Here is a 23579-nt window from a genome sequence, read left to right as displayed (position 1 = left end):
TTAGTAGGAGCATGGCCAGCAGATTGAGGGAAGTGATTATTCCCCTCTATTTGGCATTGGTGAGGCCACATCTGGAGTAGTATGTCCAGTTTTGGGCCCCCCACTACAGAAAGGATGTAGACAAGTTGGAGAGTGTCCAGCGGAGGGCAATGAAAACAGTTCAGGGGCTGGGGGAACTGGACTGATTTAGTCTGGAGAAGAGAAGGCTGAGGGGGATTGAATAGCAGCCTTCAACTCCCTGCAGGGGGGTTGCAAAGAGGATGGAGCTGGGCTGTCCTCAGTGGAGGCAGATGACAGGACAAGGAGCAATGGGCTCAAGTTGCAGCAAGGGAAGTTTAGGTTAAATACTAGGGGAAAACTCTCACAAGGATGGTAGTAAAACACTGAACAGGTTACCCAGAGAAGTGTTGGAGTCTCCATCTGTGGAGGTTTTTAAGGCCCATCTACAAAAAGCCTTGGACAAGGGGTTGGAAAAGATGACCTTCCGAGGTCCCTTCCAAACCTAAGTTTCCATGCTTCTAAGTAGTAATCCAGAATATGGGCATGTGTGAGAAACCAGTGGTATCAAATCTGACAGTCTCATATTGTGTCTGATGGAGAAATCCAGTTTGAACTGAAATAGGTCCTAAATAGAAATGTTGCTGGTGTGCTTTTACTCTGAATGTTCTGCCCCAGGAACTCTGTGCATGTCTTCCCATGTAGTTGTATTATGAATTGGTTTGATCTGTTTGAGGATGGGCTTTTCAAAAGTGCTACAACTACTTAAAGCATGCATCCCGTGGATTTTTCAATTAAACCTGTTCTCCTAAGTCTCGGTAAGTGCTTTTGAAAATTCCACCTTTAAGGATTGTCCACACAGATAAAATAGCTCTTCTGTTATACACATCTAATCTACTTAAGACAGGGACTAAACTTAAACTGCAGAAAGACAGTTAATGCAGGGTAAGTGTGTCCACAATGAGAATTAGTACCAAATGGTTATTGCACTTTAAATTCACAGCCCAATTTATTCCACAGTAATTTCCCACATAGACAATTTACTTAGTCTTTTGATTTCCTGTTGTGTTTGAATTCAATATCATCCATGTGTGTGTTAACCAGTTTTCATTATTCTATAAGGAGATTCGTCCTGAAGTGCCTCCAAGGCTTTGGCTGCACAAACTTGCTTAAAATTTAAATTGAAGCTGGAAGAATCCAAGACCCCTTATTTGCGCCTAATTAAATCTTGTGTAAATTCACATCCTTATTTAAGCAGCTGTAGCTGTTTGTAGCAACTACCCTTAAGAACAGACTCCTAAAAAAAAGCCCCATTAAAAACAGTGATGGATTTGAGATGTTTCCAGTTTGGACTGGAGGAACAGAGTGAATATAAATACACCTAGTGAGATTATAAAACCCTTGGCTCACTGTACCTTGGTTAGTGAAATCATCAGACCTTTCACCTTATGACACAGACTTAAACTCATGCAATCTTGTTACAACCTGCTTTACCTCTGGAGTCCATATAGGAAACTCGAGGCAGGGTTGTTTCTTTCTTAAATTTTAAGAAACAGGCTGCATCACAGGGCAGTTTGGTCTGGCATCAGATTTTAGTGTTATGTCTTTGATTTCAGAGGGAGACAAAAAGAAAAACCTCGGTAGCACTGAACCACTGGGGGGAAACTACCACCACTGTCACTGACAACAGTAATGATAAATCAAATTTACATCGGGCCTCCTCTAGAAAGGCCTTGGAGCACTTTACAAATGGCATAAACAGGGATCTGTTAACCTACCACTGAAGTACAACTGCCTCTGTAGTAGACCATGGCAGCTCCATGCAACCTTTTGACAGTGGAAGAGTTAGGTAATTTAATTAGTGCTGCTGATATGAAAGTCAACCTAGTTTATTAACTTCAGGAGAGTAATTTGTGCAGCATCCCTTTGCGTTAAAGTGAGGACTAGTGATTTGGACAAGGGCACCTAAGAAATCATGGGGAGGGTTGGGGACTGAATCCAGATCTGATTCTCAGTCTTGTACTTCAAAAGCAAAGTGACCCTTCTGCTTGCCTGCTGGTGAAATTACAGGAGGAATAGTAGAGACACATAATCCGTTCACCTGAACAGAATCCAGGCCAGACTTCAAGACTAGCACCAGTGTTGAGGACATTAGTGTTAGACCTCATCTGAAAGACAGCCCCTCCAGTAGTTCAGTGTCCTTAACCCTATAATGATCAACTCCAGTTCTTGGGTTCTCCTTCAAGGTCTATCAACCAAGTACTAATACGATCTGTCTCTCCTTACGATGACATAGTGGTTAGATCACAAAGCTAGGCAGCAGGACTTCCGGATTTCAGTCATAACCCTGCCACGTGCTGATTTTAATCTTGACTCAGGTCACTTCATGTCACTTTCTTGGCATTGTCCACTGCAAAATGGCCATAATCAAATTCACTGTAACATTCAACTCATTTGCTTCTACTTCAGGGGTTGTTTTACATTAGCTGTTGCACATATAGCACCTCTTGAGATGAAAGGCTATATCATACTGATGTGCCCACAGCTCAGGGCAGTATAGCAGCAGGCTTTGCCCTTATACATTGCAAATTGCAGATCCATGCAGTTTCCCTCCTAACTAATGGCTATTGCAGATGCTCTACTCATCCCTGTGTGTGCAAATTTTTTTTAATAGAGTGTACATCAAGTTGTTTGTCCCAGTAGCATCATGCAGCCATGAACTGTTACTGGATGAGCTTTCAGCAAGGCAGTGACAAGCAGGTTATACACTTGACTGCAGAAGCATGAGGTGACTATTTATTCTCCAGGAACAGAGATCAGCGGCAGTCTCCACTTTGTGGTCTGGCTACATTTACCTTAAGCTCTGTGGATCACAGTCAGATAAAGGTTTGTGTGGATGCCAGTCCACAGTAATGCCATACATTGCAGTGGATTTACTCTGATGCAATTGAGATCAGAACCTAAGCCTGAGCATTTTTCTAGAGAGCCCAGTATGAATCTGGATCAACTTGATGAATGATTTGCTTTGGAAAAAAGATGCGAATGGCAGGACTTCTTCTGGGAGAACTGAATTGTTTGTTGAGGCTGAACAATTCTGGGATGCTGCAAGTGATAAAACAAGAAGGCAAACTCTCTGTAGCTTGAGCCTGATCAACAAGATGATTATCTGGTATAGCCATTTGTGGATGACCAAAGCAAATGTGTTTTCCATTGCCATAACACTGGGATATGTTGTTGGTATCTAAGGATACATGGAGGCTGTGGTGTCTAAGAGGGTTTTGTAATAATGTGATTATTATTCAACCCTGAGACCAGGGCAAGACCTTTCAGTTCATTCCCCTCTCCTTGAAGTTGAGCTTATGAGTTGGCTACCCCAATGCAGCCACTGCCCATCAGCCCATCGGAAGAGCTGACAGTCACAGTTACTGGTCCAAGGGGCCCAGATTAAACGGGAGGCAAGGTTCTAGTTCAGCCAGGTTCTTGCTTAGATATGAAAGACCTTATCTCCAGTAGGCTGGCTTCTCATTTGAATCCTGTCTCCTCTTATCTGATAAGGTAACTTGCTGTCTACATTTTGATCGTGCTTCTCTGCTATAACACTAGGAAGCTGACCCCTGTATTAATGACTCTTTAACTTATCAAGAAAATGTATTTTTTCCCAGAGTTGTCTGTCTTTCAACATCACCTTTCTTTCATCTCACTGCAGTTGACCGCAGTGGAAATCTGGGACCTTGGTGTTCATTAACCAGTGGGGGATCTCCAGCAGCAAAAGGCAGCATTGTAAGGGCAGCCCCCCATCTAACTTCCAGCAGAGGCTGTAGTTATTGCCTTGATTTGCTACTTGAAGGAGCTATCTGGAATGTATCGCGGTCTTTCCCTCCCCCTCCTTTTCATTCTGCAAAGCTTTAGCTCTGCTAAAAGCAGCTGTTGAAATAAAAGCAATTTACAGCCATGTTTAGAAAGAGAAGGAAGCGGAATTACGAAGGTTGAGCCTCTCTGTTTTTTCAAGTCTGATTCCAGCCCTGCCAAACATAACCTTTATACCCCCTTCCACTGAACCACAACATCTGCTCAAACATGAATTCATTCATAACTTCAGTTTAGCACCAAACAGTTCTAGTCCAAAGGGTAATGGAGTGTTTGATCCTGCACTTTTAACGTCAGAACCATTCAGTGGGAGCAGGGTCACGTTCATATTATACTCTTAAGAAATAAATAGGAATGCACTGACAACTTGCAAATGGTGTTGGAATCACCACCCTGGGGCTGAAGTCTGATTTATCAGGGAACACATCCAGCCCAACTTGGAAATAACACTGATACCTGGATCTGGAGGGATCATTGATAGGGATGATGGGGATTGTTTGCTGAGGCAGCCAATATGAGTATCAGATGATTTTGTGGGCACATGTCTACTGGGAACTGTATTTGGACCACCTTATTCATTTTGTGTAGACTTTCTTTAATAGCTGTTGACAGTCTAAACTTGGCTGGATTTAAATCTGAATCATAGAAGAACTCACCTCTGACCCACCAGAACCATACTTAAGCAATCCACCACCATATTTCATACTGAAGGTCCAGTTCTGCTCAGTGGGACATTATTGAATGCTCTGCACAACAACTAAAAATGTTTTGCATATTCTGCAGACAGCAAAAATGTGTATAATGTGTACATGGACCATCTATAGGCATTCAATTGTTTGATTTTTTTTTTTTCCCCCCCCCTTTTCTTTATACAAGCTGCAATCCTTTAGGAAGGGCTTTCCAGGTAAGTAACCTACCATGATTAATTCAAACCAGTGGTTTGATTTTTATACTTTTAAATCTAAGTGTTGTTAACGTCTGCACTCGCATGATAGTGTTTACTGTTCCCCAGCATGAGATTCAGTGCCAGGAATCAGGATATTGCAAAAAGATTACAGAGCTGTGTTGTTGTTTGTCAGGCTTTTGGATCAGCTGTTCTGATCAGCTTTTCTTCCCACCCAGAACTGCAGGAGCATCAAGGAGAAAGAAAGAAAGAAAGAAGAAATTGAAACGCTACTTGCTGATTGGCTTGGCAACTGTTGGAGGTGGAACCATGATCGGTAAGGGTGCCTGGGAATTCTGGGACCAACTGAGCGCTGCACAGAGCAGAGTGGGAATTCTGCATCGATGCATTCAGCTACAGCAGCCCTGCTCACATTTGAGCCCTAGTACTAATTCTACCATATTCATTACTTGGTCAGGTGGGATTTTCTTCCCCTGTCAATTTTATACTGTTGTAACTGCGTTGACTTCCATGGAGTTACTTTTGATGTACACTGGAGTCTCAACATAAAGATGCTGTAGAATAAATGTACTTTTTTAGATGATTTTTCCAATTCAAACTTCAGCTCTATCATTGAGAGTTGGCCTATTGAAATTGGTTTGTAAATCAGGTGTATTAAAAACATAGGGCCGGATCATCAGATAGACTAAACTGTAAACAACAGCTAAGGCTCTGGGCCATGAAAAATATATTTCTCCTACTATATCCTGGTGTCAGAAGAGAAGCAGAAAAAAATCTCCCCACTTTCCCAATCCAGGGTGAGGTAAAGCTAGCTCATCATCGTAAATGGAGATGCCTTGATTTTACTTCTGCTAGCATAAGTATAATGGTAGAGATTTTTCCATTCACTTCATTGGAGATGTTCTTCATTATAAATTGGTGTAAACTAGAGAAAAATCCAGGTGGAGATTCAGGGAATGGGAATGGTCTTTTTCCAAGTTGTGATGCATCAGTGTTGAATCACCTATCAGGGTGGATGATCACTGCACTACACAGTTCAGATTTTGTAGTGGGATATAGTGGATAGCTGCTCTGCAGTAGAAGTCTAACCTCTCTCCTGGCAACCCTTTGTGCAGCATAAAGACATATAAAGGGTTTTCTCCACAATGATCATGCACTGCAATTCATTCCTCTTGCACCTTTAGGTTTGACAGGGGGTCTTGCTGCCCCTCTGGTGGCTGCTGGAGCTGCAACTATCATTGGAAGTGCTGGGGCAGCAGCTCTAGGTTCAGCAGCTGGAATTGCTGTAATGGCATCTCTCTTTGGAGCAGCAGGAGCTGGCCTTACAGGTAAGACCAGTAGTTTCTTTGATTTCTAAACTACCAAGCCATAGGAGAATATATGCAAAGCCAGGCACTCTAGGCCTAACTTGAGTGTTAAGTCTGCCAAGGCTATTGTGGACTACTCACTTTACTGCTAAAGCAGTGGCACTTAATCTAGGATTTCTCTTGCTGCCTGTGATCTCACAGCCATGCAGTGGCTCTGTTCCCAAGACTGAGATGTTGTGCAGCATCGTCATGACAGTGTAGCACTTGCCCTGAGGGAAAAGACACTCTAAATCAGGTACTGTAGGCATCCATCAGCACATAGACAAGGTACATTTGTCTTTGGGCTTGTAGATAACCAAGGTAAGTAGAAATGTTCTGCTTGCGTATAAGAGTCATAAGGAATCGATCACTTATCTTCTAGCAGCTGCAAGAATTACAGATGCAAAAGCCTAATAGAGAAATGACACCCCTAAAATCACTGATTGGTTTCAACAAGTTTGAGAAGTTTTAGTAATGGAAAGGTCCTGTCAAGTCAGTGTGCTACAGGGGAGAAGGAAAAAAGATATGTACTTAGAAATCTTGTGGAAGTTCTTGGCATTTGCTAAAAGTGAATCTTCTTCTGCCTCCAAACCAGAAAGTTTGAGATTTTTTTTTAATATTGCAGGGAAGTGTAAGCTCGATGAGCTAACACTTAAGAACAGATTTGGAATAAGTTTAAAATTTAAAAGCAGAGATGAATAGAAGATAGTGAGATTTGTATAATTCAGAGTTCTGAGGAAAAAAGAGGGGGTGAATTATTACATATAAATGAAGAAACACAAGTGTAACATCAACTGAAACAAACTGAACTGTCAGAGATCGAAAGGAAGAGAAGAAAAGCACGCAAGACTTGTGGACATTGCCTTGTGGTAAGGGAGCACTGTTGATGGAAGATACATATCTGTCTGTGTATATTTTGGGGGATTGGATGATCTTTAAACATTAAATGGTTAGTCAATAAGTTGGGTTTGTTAATAAATAAAGTTAAAGTAACATTCTGCCTTGTTTCAGCTTCTGGAAAGATGTTTTAATGAAGAGCAGTTTTATTGTTTATATCTTGTCTGGAGCTGTAATTCATTGTGCTGTAATCTCCTCAGATCACTCAAATTAAGCACAAGCATACTGGCTCAGTAACTGAGTCGGGGACCTCAAGAGAGTATTAGCGTTTGTATTATCTTTTGGAAAAATAGAGAGACAAATAAATATATTTATATTACTATTATCATTATCAATTTCTGCTGTTGGCAGACCCTGCCATTGATTATAATTTCTGCATATATAGGATACAAGATGAAGAAACGTGTGGGAGCCATAGAGGAGTTTGAGTTCCTCCCTTTAACAGAAGGGAAACAGCTTCGTATCACAATAGCCATCACTGGATGGTTGTGTACTGGCAAGTATGGTAAGCGCAAAATGAGGAAACCTAGACCAAGTTTTGGAGAGGGGGTTTGCATTGCCAACTTGTGGGAATTTGTGTTTCTGTGGCACTGATGAAATGCCCCAGGATTAAGCTAACGTGTCAAAATACTGTGGGCTAATATTAAGCTCTACTTGCTTAGGATTATGCAGATAGGTTGAAAATGTAAAAGAATGAGAATTTGGCATCTTTTGCAATGGATTCCACGGGACATTTCATCTCCAGGTCATCATCTCAAGTCCATTCAAAATTAATAATAAATGAAAGGTGGTACAGCATCGTGGTTGTTGGGTATTACATGTTAGGCCCGACGTACAGAGTCTTCAGTGCCCTTTATCCAGTTTATATAGAGGGGTTTCATAACTCAGAAATGATCAAAACAGCTGGCATTGTTTGGAACTCAAAGCAGGCCAGAAGGTAGGAATTAATTTGTGACTTAGAGGTGAGCACAGATCCCTCTTTATGGCAAGAGTTCTGGTTTTATCCACACTGAGACCTGCTGTGAACAATCCCAAACATCACATCTGAATGCTCAGATATGGCTCCCCCTGCCACTGTCCTGTTCCTCTGTGGCTGAACAGAATTCAGTCACTAATTAAGAAGGCTTTCTTCATCGTTTATTAAATGAGGCGAATAAATGAGAATGAGCAATATTTGATGTGAGGGCTTAAACCCCACACTGTTCCTAGTTTAGTCATTGCTTATGCTCACAAAGTAGGGTGTACATATTTCGTCTGGGCTATGGAGTCTTTTCCTCTGTTCTCATGTACCCTCACTATGAGATGTGAGATTTAAACAATGTGAGGGTTTTTTTCCCTTTAAAACTCAGACAACAGCCTCACTCAAAAGAGAAAGCAAACAGCGGATGGGAAATTGCGTGTAGAGATGGCTGTACAAAAACCAGAATGTTTCTATTAATAAACCCTACCTAAGTCTTTGCTTGAGATAATCTGACTGGTATGGATGCTTTCCAGTACCAGACACAAAATGACTTAGCCAGTCATCAGGATTCATGTTTATCCACGGGCAATTAATAGAACACAGGTTTTTTTTCTCTCCCAGCCTGTGCCTGCTAATGAGGTTTATTGGCAAGAAGGCTCTGTCAAGTAAACCATGTTAAATACAGCGCTGCAGTGCTGAGGAGGTGAGCTAACAGCTTGCAACCTTGGAAAATGGATAATGTTATGCTACAGTATCTCACACCTGTAACTTGTCAGTAAAATATGTCAACCATGTGCTGCCGAGGCATTCAGCAAACTGGCTGAATGGCTCGCCAGCTTTTTCCCGTCAGGGCCATCATCATTAATATTCTGTATCCGAAATTTTAGAAGGACATCTCTTTTTGCTGCTCTTTGTTGAATCCAGTCTGCTGACAAAATCAGCAGGTCAGAAACTTCCTCTGTTTTCCGTTTCTACTATTTTCTTTTTTTATGTTCAAATGTGTTGAGATCGAACAAGGGGTTGGACTTTGCTGGAGTTGGAGGCTTTCCAGGCACTGTTACTTAGTCAGCAGGCTATTTAATGAATCTGCATCTCAATTTGCCGTTAAAATGGAGTTACTGATGATCTGAACTCTTGTGGGATTTTCCATAACTAGCAACTTGTAATGAACTTTAGCACCTCAGAAATAAAACAGCTCTTTAGTTGCCTCCTTTAACAGCTTTGTCTGCGTATTTGAGGTACTTATGATGCTCCCATTGCTGCAGTATCTGAATGCCACACAAATTTTAATGTCTTTTTCCTCAGGTAGGAAGTGCTTATATCCCCATTTTCCATCTAGGGAGTTGTGGCACGGAGACTGATTTATTTTTAAAGGAGTTGCTCACAAAGAGGTTTTTTAAGATCCCCCTAGGTGCCTATTTGCATGATTTGGCATCTAAAGCTCCTTTAAAAATCCAGCTCTAGTGACTTGTCCAAGGGAGGGGAGTAGAAAAGCAGGTACAGAGCCCTGGTCATCTGAGTCGTGAGCTGGGACCTTAATCACTGGCCTGTCATCCTTCCCAGTCTGGTTCTCTGTCCGTGTCCCGCACATATCAGAAAGTAGACTCCACTACTTCCAGTTCACTGACAATGAAACAGCACCTTAGTCGGTCAGTGAACAGATGCTGAGTGTAACTGTACCAGATAGCAGGTACCACGTCACCTTTCAGTCGCTGCAGTTTGCAGCACTGACCAGTTGGTTTTGTACTGTTGAGTGCATCTCAGCGTATGCTTTCTTTAGCCATTGGATGTAAACTATCCATTCTCCATCTGACAGCTGCTGGGTGGCCTGTGTGAGACGAACTGATGACATCTCAGTTTAGATCATCATTCTCCATGTGATGAAACAACCCGTTTCAAGCTATGCATAGGCCAGGAGTGTATGACATGCATAGGAATACCAGTGCGCTACACTGGCGGAGAGCTTCTAGCAGGGACACAACTATGATAGCCATTCATTTACTTCCTCTGTAATAAAATCACCCTGTACCAATAAACCTATTCATTCCATCAAGGAAGAGCGCGCACCAGCTGTGGATGCTTCCTCAGCCTGATAAAGGGTTTTTAAACCCGAAAGCTTGCTAAGAAATTTTTTTTTCCCAACTATTTACCTGGTCTCATAAAAGATGTCAGATTTACCCAGAGAACCTTGTCTACCTGTGTCCTTAGACCAGCACGGCTACAACCTACACCCCTATACTAATGAATCATAATTTTGCTGGTACGTGTGTTACCACATTAGGAGATTCTGCCAGCACAGCTGTATCAATCATGAACCCTGCTGTCGGCATCATCAGAGAGGCCAAGCAATAAATAGGCCTGAAGAAGGAATTGCCCCTCTGTGGTCTGGACATGTTCATAAGCTCCACTTTAGGATTGAGGCATGCTGGCAGGGGCTAGGGTAGAAGTTGGGTTAGTCAGTCTGCTGTGTTATTGTTCAGTAAAGGAATTACAATAGGGCGTCTTAATATATTAAAAAGCCAAACTCCTATTCTGCCCCTTCACAATTTAGTTGGTATATGAACATTGTCTGTGTCCCCTCCTGACTGTCTTGCCCATGAATCCATGACAGAAGAGAGGATGGCACAGTTACTGTTTTGCAGCCAAAAAATAATTATACTGGCACTGTGTGCATTATCCATTCCTCACTCTCACAGACAGGAAGCACTACTGCTCTTGATTAGTGTCTGGGGAAAAAAAACAAGCTAAAGAGAATGAATTGATTAGAGGATAAAATGGAAGTAAATATGCAGTCTGAGTCTCTAAATGCTTTTCATCCTCAATTTTCAATAGATCTATTAATTCAGAGCCAGCATGCAAAAGCTAAGTACCAAGAAGCTAATATACTATATTGTAATACTTAGGATATTTGCAGACAAGTGGCAGATTTAAGTATTTTTAAGGGGTAAAAAAAACCTAACAACCTTAAACTGCAGGAAAAACAGTTGGGAGTGAAGGGATGGATGTGACAAGGTTTAAGCAGCTCCCGCCAGGCACAGAACATTTTCAGCTCTTTCTACAGTGTGCCTTGGGATTAAAAATGACTTTTAAATGAACTTAAAAACCACTACAAGGTAAAATCCTACATCTCAGCCATTTTAGGCTATACTCCTTGCAGCGGCTTGTCAGAATTTGGCCTAAAAGGGTAGGGAGTACAAACAATAAAATTCAAGTCCCATATTTGGTGGGAAGGATATCCTTAATATTCACCATTAGCAGCACTATTGATGCCCTTCTTGGCAGTCTTAGCATTGGACCACAGAGATGAGACCTGTGGATGGTAGCTCCTTTTAGGTTTAAGATGAGTTGGCAGGGCAGCTGTGGGGAACTGGATTAGTTTGGATCAGGAAGAGCTGTCAAACCAATGCACCGTGCACCAGCGCAGCATCCTGTAAGAATGAAGCGTCTGTGCAGACGTGTCCCGCTCCACTAACATTTTCAAATACAGTGCCCAAAGAATTGAGCAAGACCTAGGTGTTCTGTTAGTTGGCAGGCTCTCGCATTTCTTTCTGGGCCCCTCGGGCCAATCAGTGTTTCAGTCTTCTCTAAAAGTGAATTCTTTGTATTCACAGGGAGTTTCACTGCACCGTGGTCCAGCATGTTGCAATCCAGCGAGCAGTATTGTCTGGCCTGGGAATCCAAGTACCTGATGGAACTGGGCAATGCTCTGGATTCTCTGCTGAATGGTTTGGTTAACATGATGGCTCAGGAAGCTCTGAAATACACTATCTTGTCAGGTAAGAACCTGAGTTATACCCAGCCAGTGGGTGTGCCTGGTCAGGTAGTTTCAGCCCTGATGGTTGTGAATCTTTCCCATTTCTTTGTGGATTCTCCCAGGAGCAGTGTCACTTGCAAACGTTGGCTCCAAGTCCACAGAGGTGCTTAGCCACATGCTTAACTTGACCTCTGAAAATCATTCCATTGATTTCACTGGGAGCTCGCCCAGGGTGAGTGTTAAATTCACCAGGACCAATGACACAGGAAGGATTCTCCTTTCACTGTGAATGTTTTCGCCATGGCTGGTGGGAGAGCTTTCTCCTCTGTAGCTGTGGTGATGTGGAATGACCTTCCTGGATCTCTCTGCCTCGTCAGTTTGCCCTGTCATTTTAAATCCCAACTGGAAACATCTTTTCTCCCTTTTCTGGGGCTGTTTCTTTCCATGTTGTTCAAGCTGTGTTTTATTGGGTTGTATCACATGCTTCACACAAGCCTTCCATATGGGCAGATTTCATCCAAGTGTAATGCCTGCTTGCATTACATCTATTCACGCTCCAGAAGGTGTTGTGTACCTATGCTGTGCTTTGCCTCGCATTTAATTGCTTTGTGTTCCACTTATACCCGTGCACCGTTCCCTTGTGAGCTTTACCTGGACACTTTGCACCCAGCACGCACCGTTTTCATGTATGGTAACATGGTGCGCCACGGTCCCCACATTTTCCCTATCACATTCTCTCTGTCTGTGCACATTATGTGCATAGGTTACATCTGAAGGCAGTATTTTCTGTGTTCTCCCCTCATGCATGCAGCCTTCCTGAGATCAACTCTTGAGAAAGAAGAGTTAAAGTAGACAAAAGGTCCTGGGTGCAGCTTTTAAACACAGCAAACTCCTTCTCCTGTGTAACTTTGTTGTCCTGTTTGCTTTGTGCTTCACAGGCATCGTGACAGCCCTGACATGGCCAGCCTCACTCCTCACTGTGGCCAACATCATTGACAACCCTTGGGGAGTGTGCCTGCATCGGTCGGCCGAAGTGGGCAAGCATCTGGCACATATACTGCTCAGTCGACAGCAGGTAATTGGCTCCAGTTATTACACCTGGAAGGAATTGTGATCTAAGAGAGGCCCTGGGTCATGATGTGTTACAGCTGTGCTAGTCGACAGCAGGAGGTACTTGTCTACGGGGAAGAAAATAAACAGGCTGAAAAATCCGAATTTGATACATGAACACTAGCCTGTGTCTCAGTCCCATGTAGGAAAAAGAGGAGAGACCAGGGCTGACCAGAAGTTGCCAACTTGGGTTTCATGTAACCCCGATCTTGGATAAATATTGAAGAGATCAGACAGCAAGTGTTTACTAGGAAGCTCTGACAGGCGGAGAGAGAGTCAGTTTGAATGCCTACACACTGTTCTTTGCAAATGAGGTCTACCTGTACTGAAGGACAGGAACCAAAATCCTTACAGTGAAAGTCTTGACATGAAACATACTGCAGTGTCTGGATTTTGTCAAAAATATGTTGAATCTAAGAAGTTTGTCGGCTGATGGGAATAAGAGGAAATTGAGTTGTTCGCTGCCTGCAATGTGGACTTATGTCTAAAGCAGGTCAGGACTGAAAATTGGCGTGAAGACTCCTCTTTGCATAACTGCCATGCCACTTGACCCATTTTGGGTAGTAGGGGAGTGAAGGCAGAGAATGTGGAGAATGAGAAAGGGAGGGAGAGCTCAGACAGCTGAAAGACGCATTGAGAGATCAGAGGCATTGGCTGTGTGGGACAATGGAAAATTACTTAGCATCTTCTTGCATAGCTGGTAGGATGAGTCAAATTCTGTCCTGAGCTACATGGCTGAAGTAATTTCATTGAAAATATTGGCTCTTATTTCTTTACTAATCTCAAACTGATGCAAGCTCAGAAATTCACCCATTATCAGTCTCAAATAAAGATCTGTTAAAGCCACTTGGAGGAGAATAAGAAAGAAAAGAAATGGCTTATTCCACATTTAGGGATCCCAGTTAGCCTGAATTTTTCCCTCTAAACCTCTGTAGTTATTCAGCACCCAAGCTAAAAAGACTCCCATGAAGTACCTATGCTCCCTGCTTCCACAGAGCACAAAAGCAGTGGCATAGGATTAGCATAATGTTGTGAATAACAGGCTTTTGCCTGTTGCCTTCTCCAGTGCTTTGTGGGTCCACAGGCACAATGATGCTCATTTATCATCTGCTTCTGCTTGGAGGCAAACAAAAGGCATGAGGGAAAAGATGGAATTCACATGAGAAGAGTGAGAGAAAGATCTGCACATACAACATGGGGGAGAGGGGATGGTAGAGGAACAGCAGAAGGTGCACTGGAATAAGCTGCGAGAGAACTGCCGTGGGCTGGCACCTCAAGGAAAAGACCCGGTAAAACCAGTTCTGTAATATGAGCATCACTCCCATCTGACAAATCTGAAATTAAATTTCTGCCCAGCTCCTGCTGGTATTAGTTGTGTTGTTGCCAATGTGGAGGTAATGAGTGCAGGCCTAGCTCTAATGGCCATACGTCCAGTTTACAGATAGGCTAGTCAGTGTCTACTACAGATGAGCCGTAGGGGAGCCATAGAAGAGAACTGAATGTCATAAATAACTGTGAAACAGAGTGGAAGCAGCAGATTTCATTGCTAATAAAAACAGACGAAGGAAAGGCAATAAAGAAAGGCCTTGTTTGAAATAAATTTGCTTTGACTAGATTTCATACTGTCTTCTACCTTTTGGTTGTGGTTAAAGCTCAGATTCCTTCTTTGTTGTAGATCCTTGTTAACAATAAGTTTCTGGACCCCATCACCTGTTAAAGCAAGCTTGGAGGAGAATGAGAACAAACTTTTTTTTTTTAAATTCTCTGATATAAAAGTTTTCTCTGATTAAAAAAAATCCCCAATTTTCAGATCAAATTAAGTACCCCAAAATCCACATTTTTCCCTGATCAAAATGAAACACCCTAATAGATAGATAGATATAGTGGTATTTCATTCTGATCAGGGGAATGTGGATTTTGGGTTACTTTTTAATCCAAAAATTGGGGATTTTTTATTGGACAAAGCTAGGATCCCTGTTCATCACGGAGCCAAAAAAACCCACTTTTGATTTTTAATATCTCTCCCTTTTTGAGCTAATAGAAATTCTTATTGAGGTATTTTAAAATAAAATCTTACTCACTTGGGGTAGAAGGCCCACATCACATCTTCCTAACAGTAAGCAAGACAGCAGCTATACAGCTTGAAAGATAGAGTGGGTCAACATTTTCCAGCCAAAAAATGGACCAAAAATTCCTGCCAAGGAATGGAGTTTCATAAAAACCCATTTTTTCCCCCCCAGGAAAGCTTTGGTTTTGATGCAGCTTTTCAATTGGAAATTTCAAAATAAAATGGAATTTCCCTTTGAAATATTTGTTTTATTTTGCCTCTTGATACTGATTTTACTTTTAGGGATGCCAGCATTGAGCCTGATTTTTATCCCTGTTTATATCCGTGTAAGGAGGAACTGGCTCTGTTCATTAGTACCTTTACACAGAAAAAGTGAAAGAAAAAATGTGTCCAATATCTCCTGCAGGCCATTCAACATCTGATTTTTGTCTTTCTGATATCAGTTGTCGGTTCCATTAGTGCCAGTTGAACTTCTCCTGATTTTAAACTGCTTTAAATGAGAGGAAAGTCAGACTCTCAAACCCAGTGATATAGTCTTTAAGGCTGTATACAGAAGGATTGCATTACAGTGGTCCAGAACAGGGGAAAGTGTCACAAAAGCCTGGGGAGAGAATTTTTCTTTCTCCCCAAATGGAGACTGTAAACGGCCCTGCAGACAACTAGAACTATGGGAGGCAGAGTTCAGGAACCTCATTAACAAGTTCCCAGCATTCATGTTAAATGCATGGAGCACATACTGACCCTGATGAGTCCTGTAGATAGTTTCCCTGAAACCCCCCCTTTAGCTTGTCTGCATTAAGCTTAACCTGATTTGCTTACATCTATTCCTCATCTTGGCTAAGCCTAGGAAAACATACACTAATGACAGTCATATAAGCATAAGCCCCTCTGTTTGCCTTTCCATGGAAAATGGCTTGCTGGGCAGCGTTAACAGTTATGAGAACATATGTGACCTGCCAGATCCATTAACCCAACAGGCATTGGAAAGGCATCGCGCTGCCTCCTCGCACAGCTCTGCCAGTACTTTTCATTTAGTGGCAGTTGTGAGTTCATGGAGGAAGAAGGCTTTAAAATGCCATAGTGAGGTGGAAGCCGTTTTTTCCCCTAGTCACGAAGATGGGAGCAGTTGCTGTAACAAAACCAAGGAGTTCATACAAACTTGTATCTGAGCTTGATTCACTGCCTCAAAAAGAAACGCTTTCCAGCACATCTGTCGTTCCTTTGCCACATGTGGTTTTGCATCCTTGTGAATTAAAACAGCAAGTGAGTAAGCAAACGTATTATTCTGTTAAAAGGAGCTTTCTTAGAGGCATTTTGAGGACCTTGACATTACTAAAGTAGAAGGAAAGAATGTAGGCCCTGATCCAGCAAAGCACTTAGCTTAAAATTAAATTAAATGTAAACTGTGCTTAACTGAAAGAAGATAAAGAGAACCATGGTAGTCAATGGCACTGCTTACATGCTGAAAAGTTTAAGCCTGTGCTTAAATGCTTATTTGGATCATGGCCAAAGGGTCACTGCTTCCCAGCCCTTTCTTCCCAGGTCTATGGGAATATTTGGCAACCTTTTTACCTGCCTTTTTTTTGCCTGTGCCTCTCTCTCCTAGGGCATGCGGCCTGTTACCTTGATTGGCTTCTCTCTGGGTGCAAGGGTCATTTACTTCTGCCTTCAAGAGATGGCTCAAGAGAAAGGTAGGGTCCAACAATTAACTTGCTTCCCATTTATTCTTCTTCTGCATTTCTGTATGAATTTGGTGGTGGACGTTGTGCCAGTGACTCAGGAGAGCCAAGCTTCTACTGTAGCCATAGAAAGACAGTACAGTCATACACCACAACCTCATGCTGCTTCACTCTGAACCTGGATGGACAGCCCTCCGGGGCTGAAAGAGTAGTCCAGTCTCTACGTCCTGTTCATGGCTACTTTTCTGAATCATTCAACAAAGGTGCCAGGTATTGGTGGTTGCGAATCTATGTAGACAGCTCTGCAAGGAAAGTGTCGGGATTATTTAGTGTTAGGCCAAAAGAGATGGAACCTGCTCTTTTCTGCAAATACCAGGTATTCAGTAGGTTTGAGCAGTGCACACATGACTAGACCACTGCAATGCACAGGAGTAATTCAGACCCCAGGGCAAAGCTCACATGAAGTGACCTACGGATCAGTGGATATTAAAACAGCAAGGCAACATGTGGTCTCACAGCTCAGCGCCTTCCTGTCAGTAGTATATATAATCCATGAAGGGCAGTGGTCTGTGGGATGCAATGATGCTGAAAGGTATGGACCATAGTTTCCTATTTTATTCTGTCTCGGAGCTCCCCCACCACTCCAGCCAAAGACAGCCTGCGAAACAGCATCTGCCAGTTCTGGAAGGCAGCAAAAGTAGGCATGAATAATTTCTGCCCTAGTGAATTTGTATTCGTTGCAGGTAAGTTTGCAGCCGCTGATATTTATTTCCCGGGATGTTTCCTTTGATATAAATCCACAGCGTAGTTTTGAAATACACGCAGAGTGAAATACTGCTGCCACTTACACAATGTAAATGCGGGATCCCTCCACTGACTTAGATAGAGTTGCTTCTACCTAACACCAGTGTAACCCACAGTAGTGTTTGGCCATCTGTCTGCAAACAGTTCTCCTGATATCCTGTGATGTTTGGCTGGTGGATCTGTTTGTGAGCTTCCCACGCTTCGCTGTGAACTTGGCAGAAGATGCTTTGCCTTTATTGGAAGTTCTCTGTAGCTATTGTATCTGATTCCATGAGTCCTCCCTTCCACTTAAGTCATTGAAATGCTGCTGTCATTTGCTATTTTCATGGTAATTTTTCCCTAAAGTCAGGCATAAAACCATCTGTCAGTTTATTATCAGTGTGGTTTTTGTTTATTAATAGATTCTATTTTTAATTCAGAAAAAAAGAATAAAGTCATAATGATCAGTTGATGTAAATTGCATGTTGAAGTTGAGTCAGTCATGTGTATGCAGCCTTCCCCCATAGCCAATTTAATTCATTAACCATTTAGCCTCACAGAATGTAGCTAATAAGTAGGGAGCTTTAGCCAAGCAAATACTCACTAGCAAGCATTAAGCCAGCATGAGGGAACGAAGGAGAAGGTCAGCTTCCTTTCTGTTTACAGCCATGTGCCAAGATTTCAATCCTGGCTTCAGTTGAACAACCCCAAAGAAAGAGATACCGACCGGTGTAACACACGGGGTGTGATTCTGCAGTCACTTGCAGCAAAAGAAACCTTCCTCAGGGCCCCTCTGCGTTCTCTGTGGTGAAACTCAATCCCATATCGGGCCCCACATTTACTTTTTTGTCCTCAGTGGTCTGAAAATGTCAAGGACTGAGATGTTTTCAGGGTTTCGTTAGCCGTTAATAGCCTGCAGTCTCCCTCAATGGGACAGCACAGCACCATGGCTAAGTAACACGTGAAAGGGAATCATTAGGGTTATTTTGGCTTGTTGCCATTCTAAAGAAATCTGAGCATCATAACTACATAGCACAGCAGCTCCCCACTGCACATTGATTTCCAGCTCTCTAATTGAATTATGAAAGCTGAGTTGCTCGAGAGACTGAAAGCAACATGTTTAGTGCAGATGGCCAGTGAATTCTTCAAATGCACATTCCAGCAGCAAGCCACACTAAAAAGGAAGCAGTGACCTGGGACATCTGGGTCTGGTTTGGATTTGGACGCTAAAGATTCATATAAAATCAACCTCGGGCTAAGTCTCCCCAGTCTCTGTTGTATACAGACTCCAGGGGCCATTCCATGGCAGTGTTAGAAGAGAATTTGTGGAAACAGGGTGGGGGAGTTTCCTAGCTCTTTGTAGTAGGCACCTCGGCTGTGCTGGGCACCATTTCCTCGACTAGTAAGTGCTACAAGGCCTTCATGCTGGCTCGCTCCAAAGGTATGGATTTACTGTGTAAACCTCAGGATGTTGATTTATACTAATCCTGTCCAATTCACACCATGCTGTTTTTCTCATCTTAAGTTGCATTACTAGTTTTACACACAGTTAATCCACTTATCCAATGGAACAATTTTCCTAATCACAGGAATACTCCCTTCACTTGAATTTTGGCCCAGGAAATAAAAATTCCAGTAATCCATTCCAATCCCGTATTGTTGTCCGTGTTCTCTTCTCCACAAGTGTGTAAGAATAGTATATTGAACAGAAGTGAAAAGTCACACATTACATATGTTATATTAATAATGAACATAGGGTTTCATGGAATAGTATAGGTGATGATAGTGTCTTTCTACCACGTATCTCCATCTTCAGCCCAATAAAGCCCCATGTATGTAACCTTCCAAATCCCTACTGGAAAGATGACAAAATCGATCCCAAAAAGTGGTCATGACTTGCAGGTTCAGCTTGCATTGCCCATGCCATTTCCAGCACTATTTTCCTTTCACTAGACGAATGGAGCTGCTCTCATTACAGAAATATTATTTAGTAGCTTGCAGGCAGTGGGAATTGGTAATCTCATTGGACCCCCCCGATACTCTCATACCAAATCCCACTAGAATGCATATTATCTAAGCATTTGGACAAGTGGAATAAAAGCTTTTTTCCTTTTCACTTGTCTGGAAGGAATCAATGATATTCATGAGTCAGCAGCAAAAAGAGGCTGCAAAATGTATTAAACCCAAGAGGGGCTGACTGCCTGAATCTTTTCTTTGCACATTTTGTCCAGAATCATTATATTTTTCATTTTCTTGTGCATATGGGCTTTACTATCCTTCATCAGTCAAAGATTTGTGGACCATGGGACATGTATGATTAAGCAGCATGGTCATAACCAGGTGTATCAGTGATCTATATTCTCAGGCTTCGCTCCTTATATACTAAGGTTGAGCATCTTCATTTTAAGAAGGAAACAAGCAGCACAAAGGATTTCCAAAACGAAGCTTAGCTCAAGTATTAAGGATCCTGATGCGTGAGCTACTTGTTCATTCAGTTGGCTTACATTACTGATAAGAGATTTATTATCCTGACTGGAATTTTTTTCCCATGCACATGGCTCTGGTTTTTTTCATTGCCACTGCTCGCAAATGCAGCATTCTTCTTTTTCAGAGATTAAGCTAACAAAATCAGATTGCTGTTCTCCAGTCTCTTAATATGAGGGAAATTTGTTTTGTAATTAAGAAACAATGCCCAGCAAGCTCATTTGGGATTCCTGTCAGGAGCTGGAATTTGCATCATAGTCAAATGGGGCTGAATGATGCTTTTCTGCTCTGGGCTCCAAGTCATTACTGCTGTTAGAGCAAAGAAGTGGTCTGTAGTGGTGTTAAGGAATCAGCACCTCCTGGGTCATGACTTGATGCACTAGGTAGTTGCCCTCACTTTTATTTGTTCATGACCCAAAATCTCTTGTTATATAAACTAAGTAAACTATCCAGATCAAGGCCTAGGCACAGTGAGACACTGTTTAGCAGTGGAGAGTGCATTTGGCAGCGTACATAGTACATGGGATGGGATTCTAGTAACTATATCTTGTCCTAACAAGAAATGCTGCTTGTCATCCTTCTAGACTCTGAAGGAATCATCGAGGATGTGGTCCTATTGGGAGCTCCAGTAGAGGGAGAAGCCAAGTACTGGAAAGCTTGCATTAAAGTGGTATCAGGAAGGATCATAAATGGCTACTGCAGGTCTGTAGAATTGCAGTCCCTCATCTCATGCTGGTTGGGTCGCTTCATTCCTTTTAACCATTTCGTAAGAGAATAGTTTTGGAGCTAGTGAAAACATTGGTCCAACAAACCCAGAGACTGAAGTGTTAAGGCACTCTCAGCTGACGGCCCTTTCCTGTGCTGTTCATTCCCTCTTAAGATAGCCTTTAGTTGGCTTTGATGGTCTCCAGGGAACAAGAGGAGGCTTGGTGTTTAGTTCTTAGTCCTTATTCACACTAAGACAAATTTATACTACTCTGGCAGTGTAAGATACCTCCAAGGTGGGTATAAATGTAATGCTCTCTTTAAGCTTCTCTTGAAGTCTCATGTGAAAGGATTGTCAATGAGAATCCAGCTGTGAAATTCACTACAAATTAAAATCAAGTACTGATATGAATTTACAGATGTCAAAACACTAAAGAAATACCAATTTCCCTATAAATCAGTGCGAGCGTGTGCATGTCAAATAATAGAAAATATTATGTTTACACCCTTCGATGTACAGTATGTATGCATCAACATACAGAATTCATAATATACATGGGGGGAAATAGGGGTGTGTTTATATACATGTAGTACTTTTCTGTTATTTTACATACCTTCAAACAAACGGTGGAGAAAAATTGGAAAGATGGTCACTTGAGATTAAAACCACAAACTTTCATTAAATTCATTTCCCTGGTTGATCTGGGAAATGCTATTTTTGCTTATTTTGAATCATGTGAGCTTTTATAGATACCAGATGTGCACATGAAATACTTTATAATGTCATGTAACATAACAGAAAGAACAACTGCTGCTCCTGTAGATTAGTTACTGAGGGATCAGCGAGTGCTTCTGTTTTCCTCCAAGAAACTATCACTGCTTAGCAATTTATGTGAATAGCCGAATTTGCCTTGACAATATTATTCGTCTCCACATAGCACAATAACTGCTTTTTATTTTAGTGTGAAAAGCACAGTACATTAATTTCCTGAAAAGTAAAGGAAATAATCTTATTATAAATTTCAAAACCTGAATGCACTGCTAAAATAAAATACGTTTCATGTTCCAGTGAGTCTTTTTCTACTTGGTAAACCCCATGACTTGACTGATTAACAGACAATAAATAAATTGCAGCGCCGTTGCTCTCATGTAGGAATGAGAAGGTGATAAGGTTCCAGGCGAATATCCCAGTACGTTGTTTGGCTACAATCCCGTGAGATGTTGCATTTAAAGATGCACAAAGGGTAGTGGGAGGGGTGACTCAGAGAGAAAAGGGGGCTTTCTGTGAGAGTATCTGGAACGTGAGACAGGATTATGCTGTTTTTCCTGGTAAAACATCCACCTGAAATTGGAGACGTAGTGGTTTTCCTGCCTTGGGCTCTGGGGAGGAATCCCAGGGAAGTCATAAAGGTGATTTGTGAGTGCAAGGTGTCTCAAGAGGACATGGGTACCTCAGTTCTCTTACTCAGAATGCTATTCCTGCTTTGATTCCAGGTCAGTCGAAGGTGCAGTAGTGGTTGAACCATCATTAGCTGCACTTCCTGATCCCCCTCATTTCTAGATTCCCTCAGTGCCTTAATGGATTGCTTCAGGCTTAACATTTGTCTCATTTGTGTTTTACTGTCTTCCTAGGGGGGACTGGCTGCTGAGCTTTGTATACCGGACCTCCTCTGTGAAGCTTAACGTTGCAGGCCTTCAGCCAGTCAACTTGGATGACAGGAGAATGGTGAATGTGGACCTTTCATCGGTAGTGAGTAGCACTCTTCATATTCTTAGCATTTTACCTGTTCCTTAACTCAAATGTTTATAGCCGTGTGCTCAGCAGTTGGAGAAAGGATGAGCCTCCAAAAAGAAAGCAACTCTGAGGAGGGCTCCAGTCTTCCCAGATTAGGTGCTCTCGCCTCATAGCCATCTATGACTCCAGCAAAAACCCTGTGTCAGAGACCAGATGAAAGCTAGAATCGGAATGTTATTCCATGTAGCTGTTTTGTTTCCATTGGGGATTTTTTTTTTAATTCTGAAATGTCTTGTGTTGGGCAGAATGCCCATTTTTCTCCCACCAGTACAAGTTGTGTTGCCTCTAGAAAAGCAGTCTGGCCTGCTGAACACAGGACTGGGAGCCTAAACTCCTGAAGTCTATTCCCAGATCTGTCAATCACTGCAGCAACTCCAAGACTGAGAAATCTTGCATTGGAACATGATTGCACACTGGGATGATGGTACAGTTTTATCGTCCTAGAACTTTTCACATTCTTGGGCAAGGCGGTTGACTTTGCACCTCAGTCCACTTAGCTGGGTTGTTGAGGTCCTGGTTTCAGTGCAACAGCAAGTATCACGATAGTTGAATTTGAGTCTGGAGCTATGGAGCTTAGTGCTATTTGTTGCTGGGCTTGGATTTTGGTGCTGGATCTAAAATGTGGCTAAGCTGCTGGGTTCTGCGTTTTCAGGAAACAGTAAATCTCTGAATTCTGCTCTGTAAATCAGGCAGAGACTAGATTCCCCAGTGCTGTTTAGCAATGCTAATGTTAAGCTCTTGTTAGATGTATAATACGGTAATTTAAAACTATCTGGCTTAGATACCATGAACAAACTAATGATTTAGATGCCTGCCTTTTCCTCTCGGCAGACTCCTCTGCAGATGATCAGGCAGAACGCTGCTGCTTTGCACATGTTCATGAGTCTTGCGACCATTATTGTAATGATTTAACTCATTTTCTCCCCTTCCAATGGAAGTGGCTTCATTGAGCTAGAAAGACCCGCTCAGACGGTTTCCCCTGTCACTTTTCCAGTTGTAATCTCTTCTGAATACACCCATAAGCTGGCATAGAGTAGTTTCATGCTACTGCTTTGGAACCAGAAGGTAATTTAAGCATGTGACCACTTTTACATGTTAAGAAGCACCAGCACGTGAAATCAGCTGTCACCACGTCATTAAATTCATATGGACTGAGCTGTGTCAATCCCACTACTCAAGCGATGCAGGACTGGTAATGTACAGAGAACACGGAAACATTGCAGAGCGAA

The 23579-nt window shown here is 42.2% G+C and overlaps 1 protein-coding gene across 2 annotated transcripts in view; it reads left to right on the top strand.

Moving 5' to 3' along the window:
• TMCO4 (transmembrane and coiled-coil domains 4) overlaps positions 1-23579 on the top strand; it is a 67658-nt gene that overhangs the window by 22207 nt on the left and 21872 nt on the right. For both annotated transcript variants that reach the window (XM_019541501.1, XM_019541500.1), the window contains exons 6-13: positions 4987-5084; positions 5953-6096; positions 7397-7516; positions 11584-11748; positions 12665-12801; positions 16511-16595; positions 20435-20552; positions 22188-22305. In XM_019541501.1, coding sequence (XP_019397046.1) covers positions 4987-5084; positions 5953-6096; positions 7397-7516; positions 11584-11748; positions 12665-12801; positions 16511-16595; positions 20435-20552; positions 22188-22305 — 985 coding nt within the window. The remainder of the gene's footprint in view (positions 1-4986; positions 5085-5952; positions 6097-7396; positions 7517-11583; positions 11749-12664; positions 12802-16510; positions 16596-20434; positions 20553-22187; positions 22306-23579) is intronic.

This window comes from Crocodylus porosus, unplaced genomic scaffold (assembly GCF_001723895.1).
Source record: "Crocodylus porosus isolate Cpor-Errol unplaced genomic scaffold, CroPor_comp1, whole genome shotgun sequence".
NCBI classification, from domain to species: Eukaryota; Metazoa; Chordata; order Crocodylia; family Crocodylidae; genus Crocodylus; species Crocodylus porosus.
The sequence above is the reverse complement of the archived record's forward strand: the minus strand, read 5'-3'. Positions and strand labels throughout refer to the sequence as shown.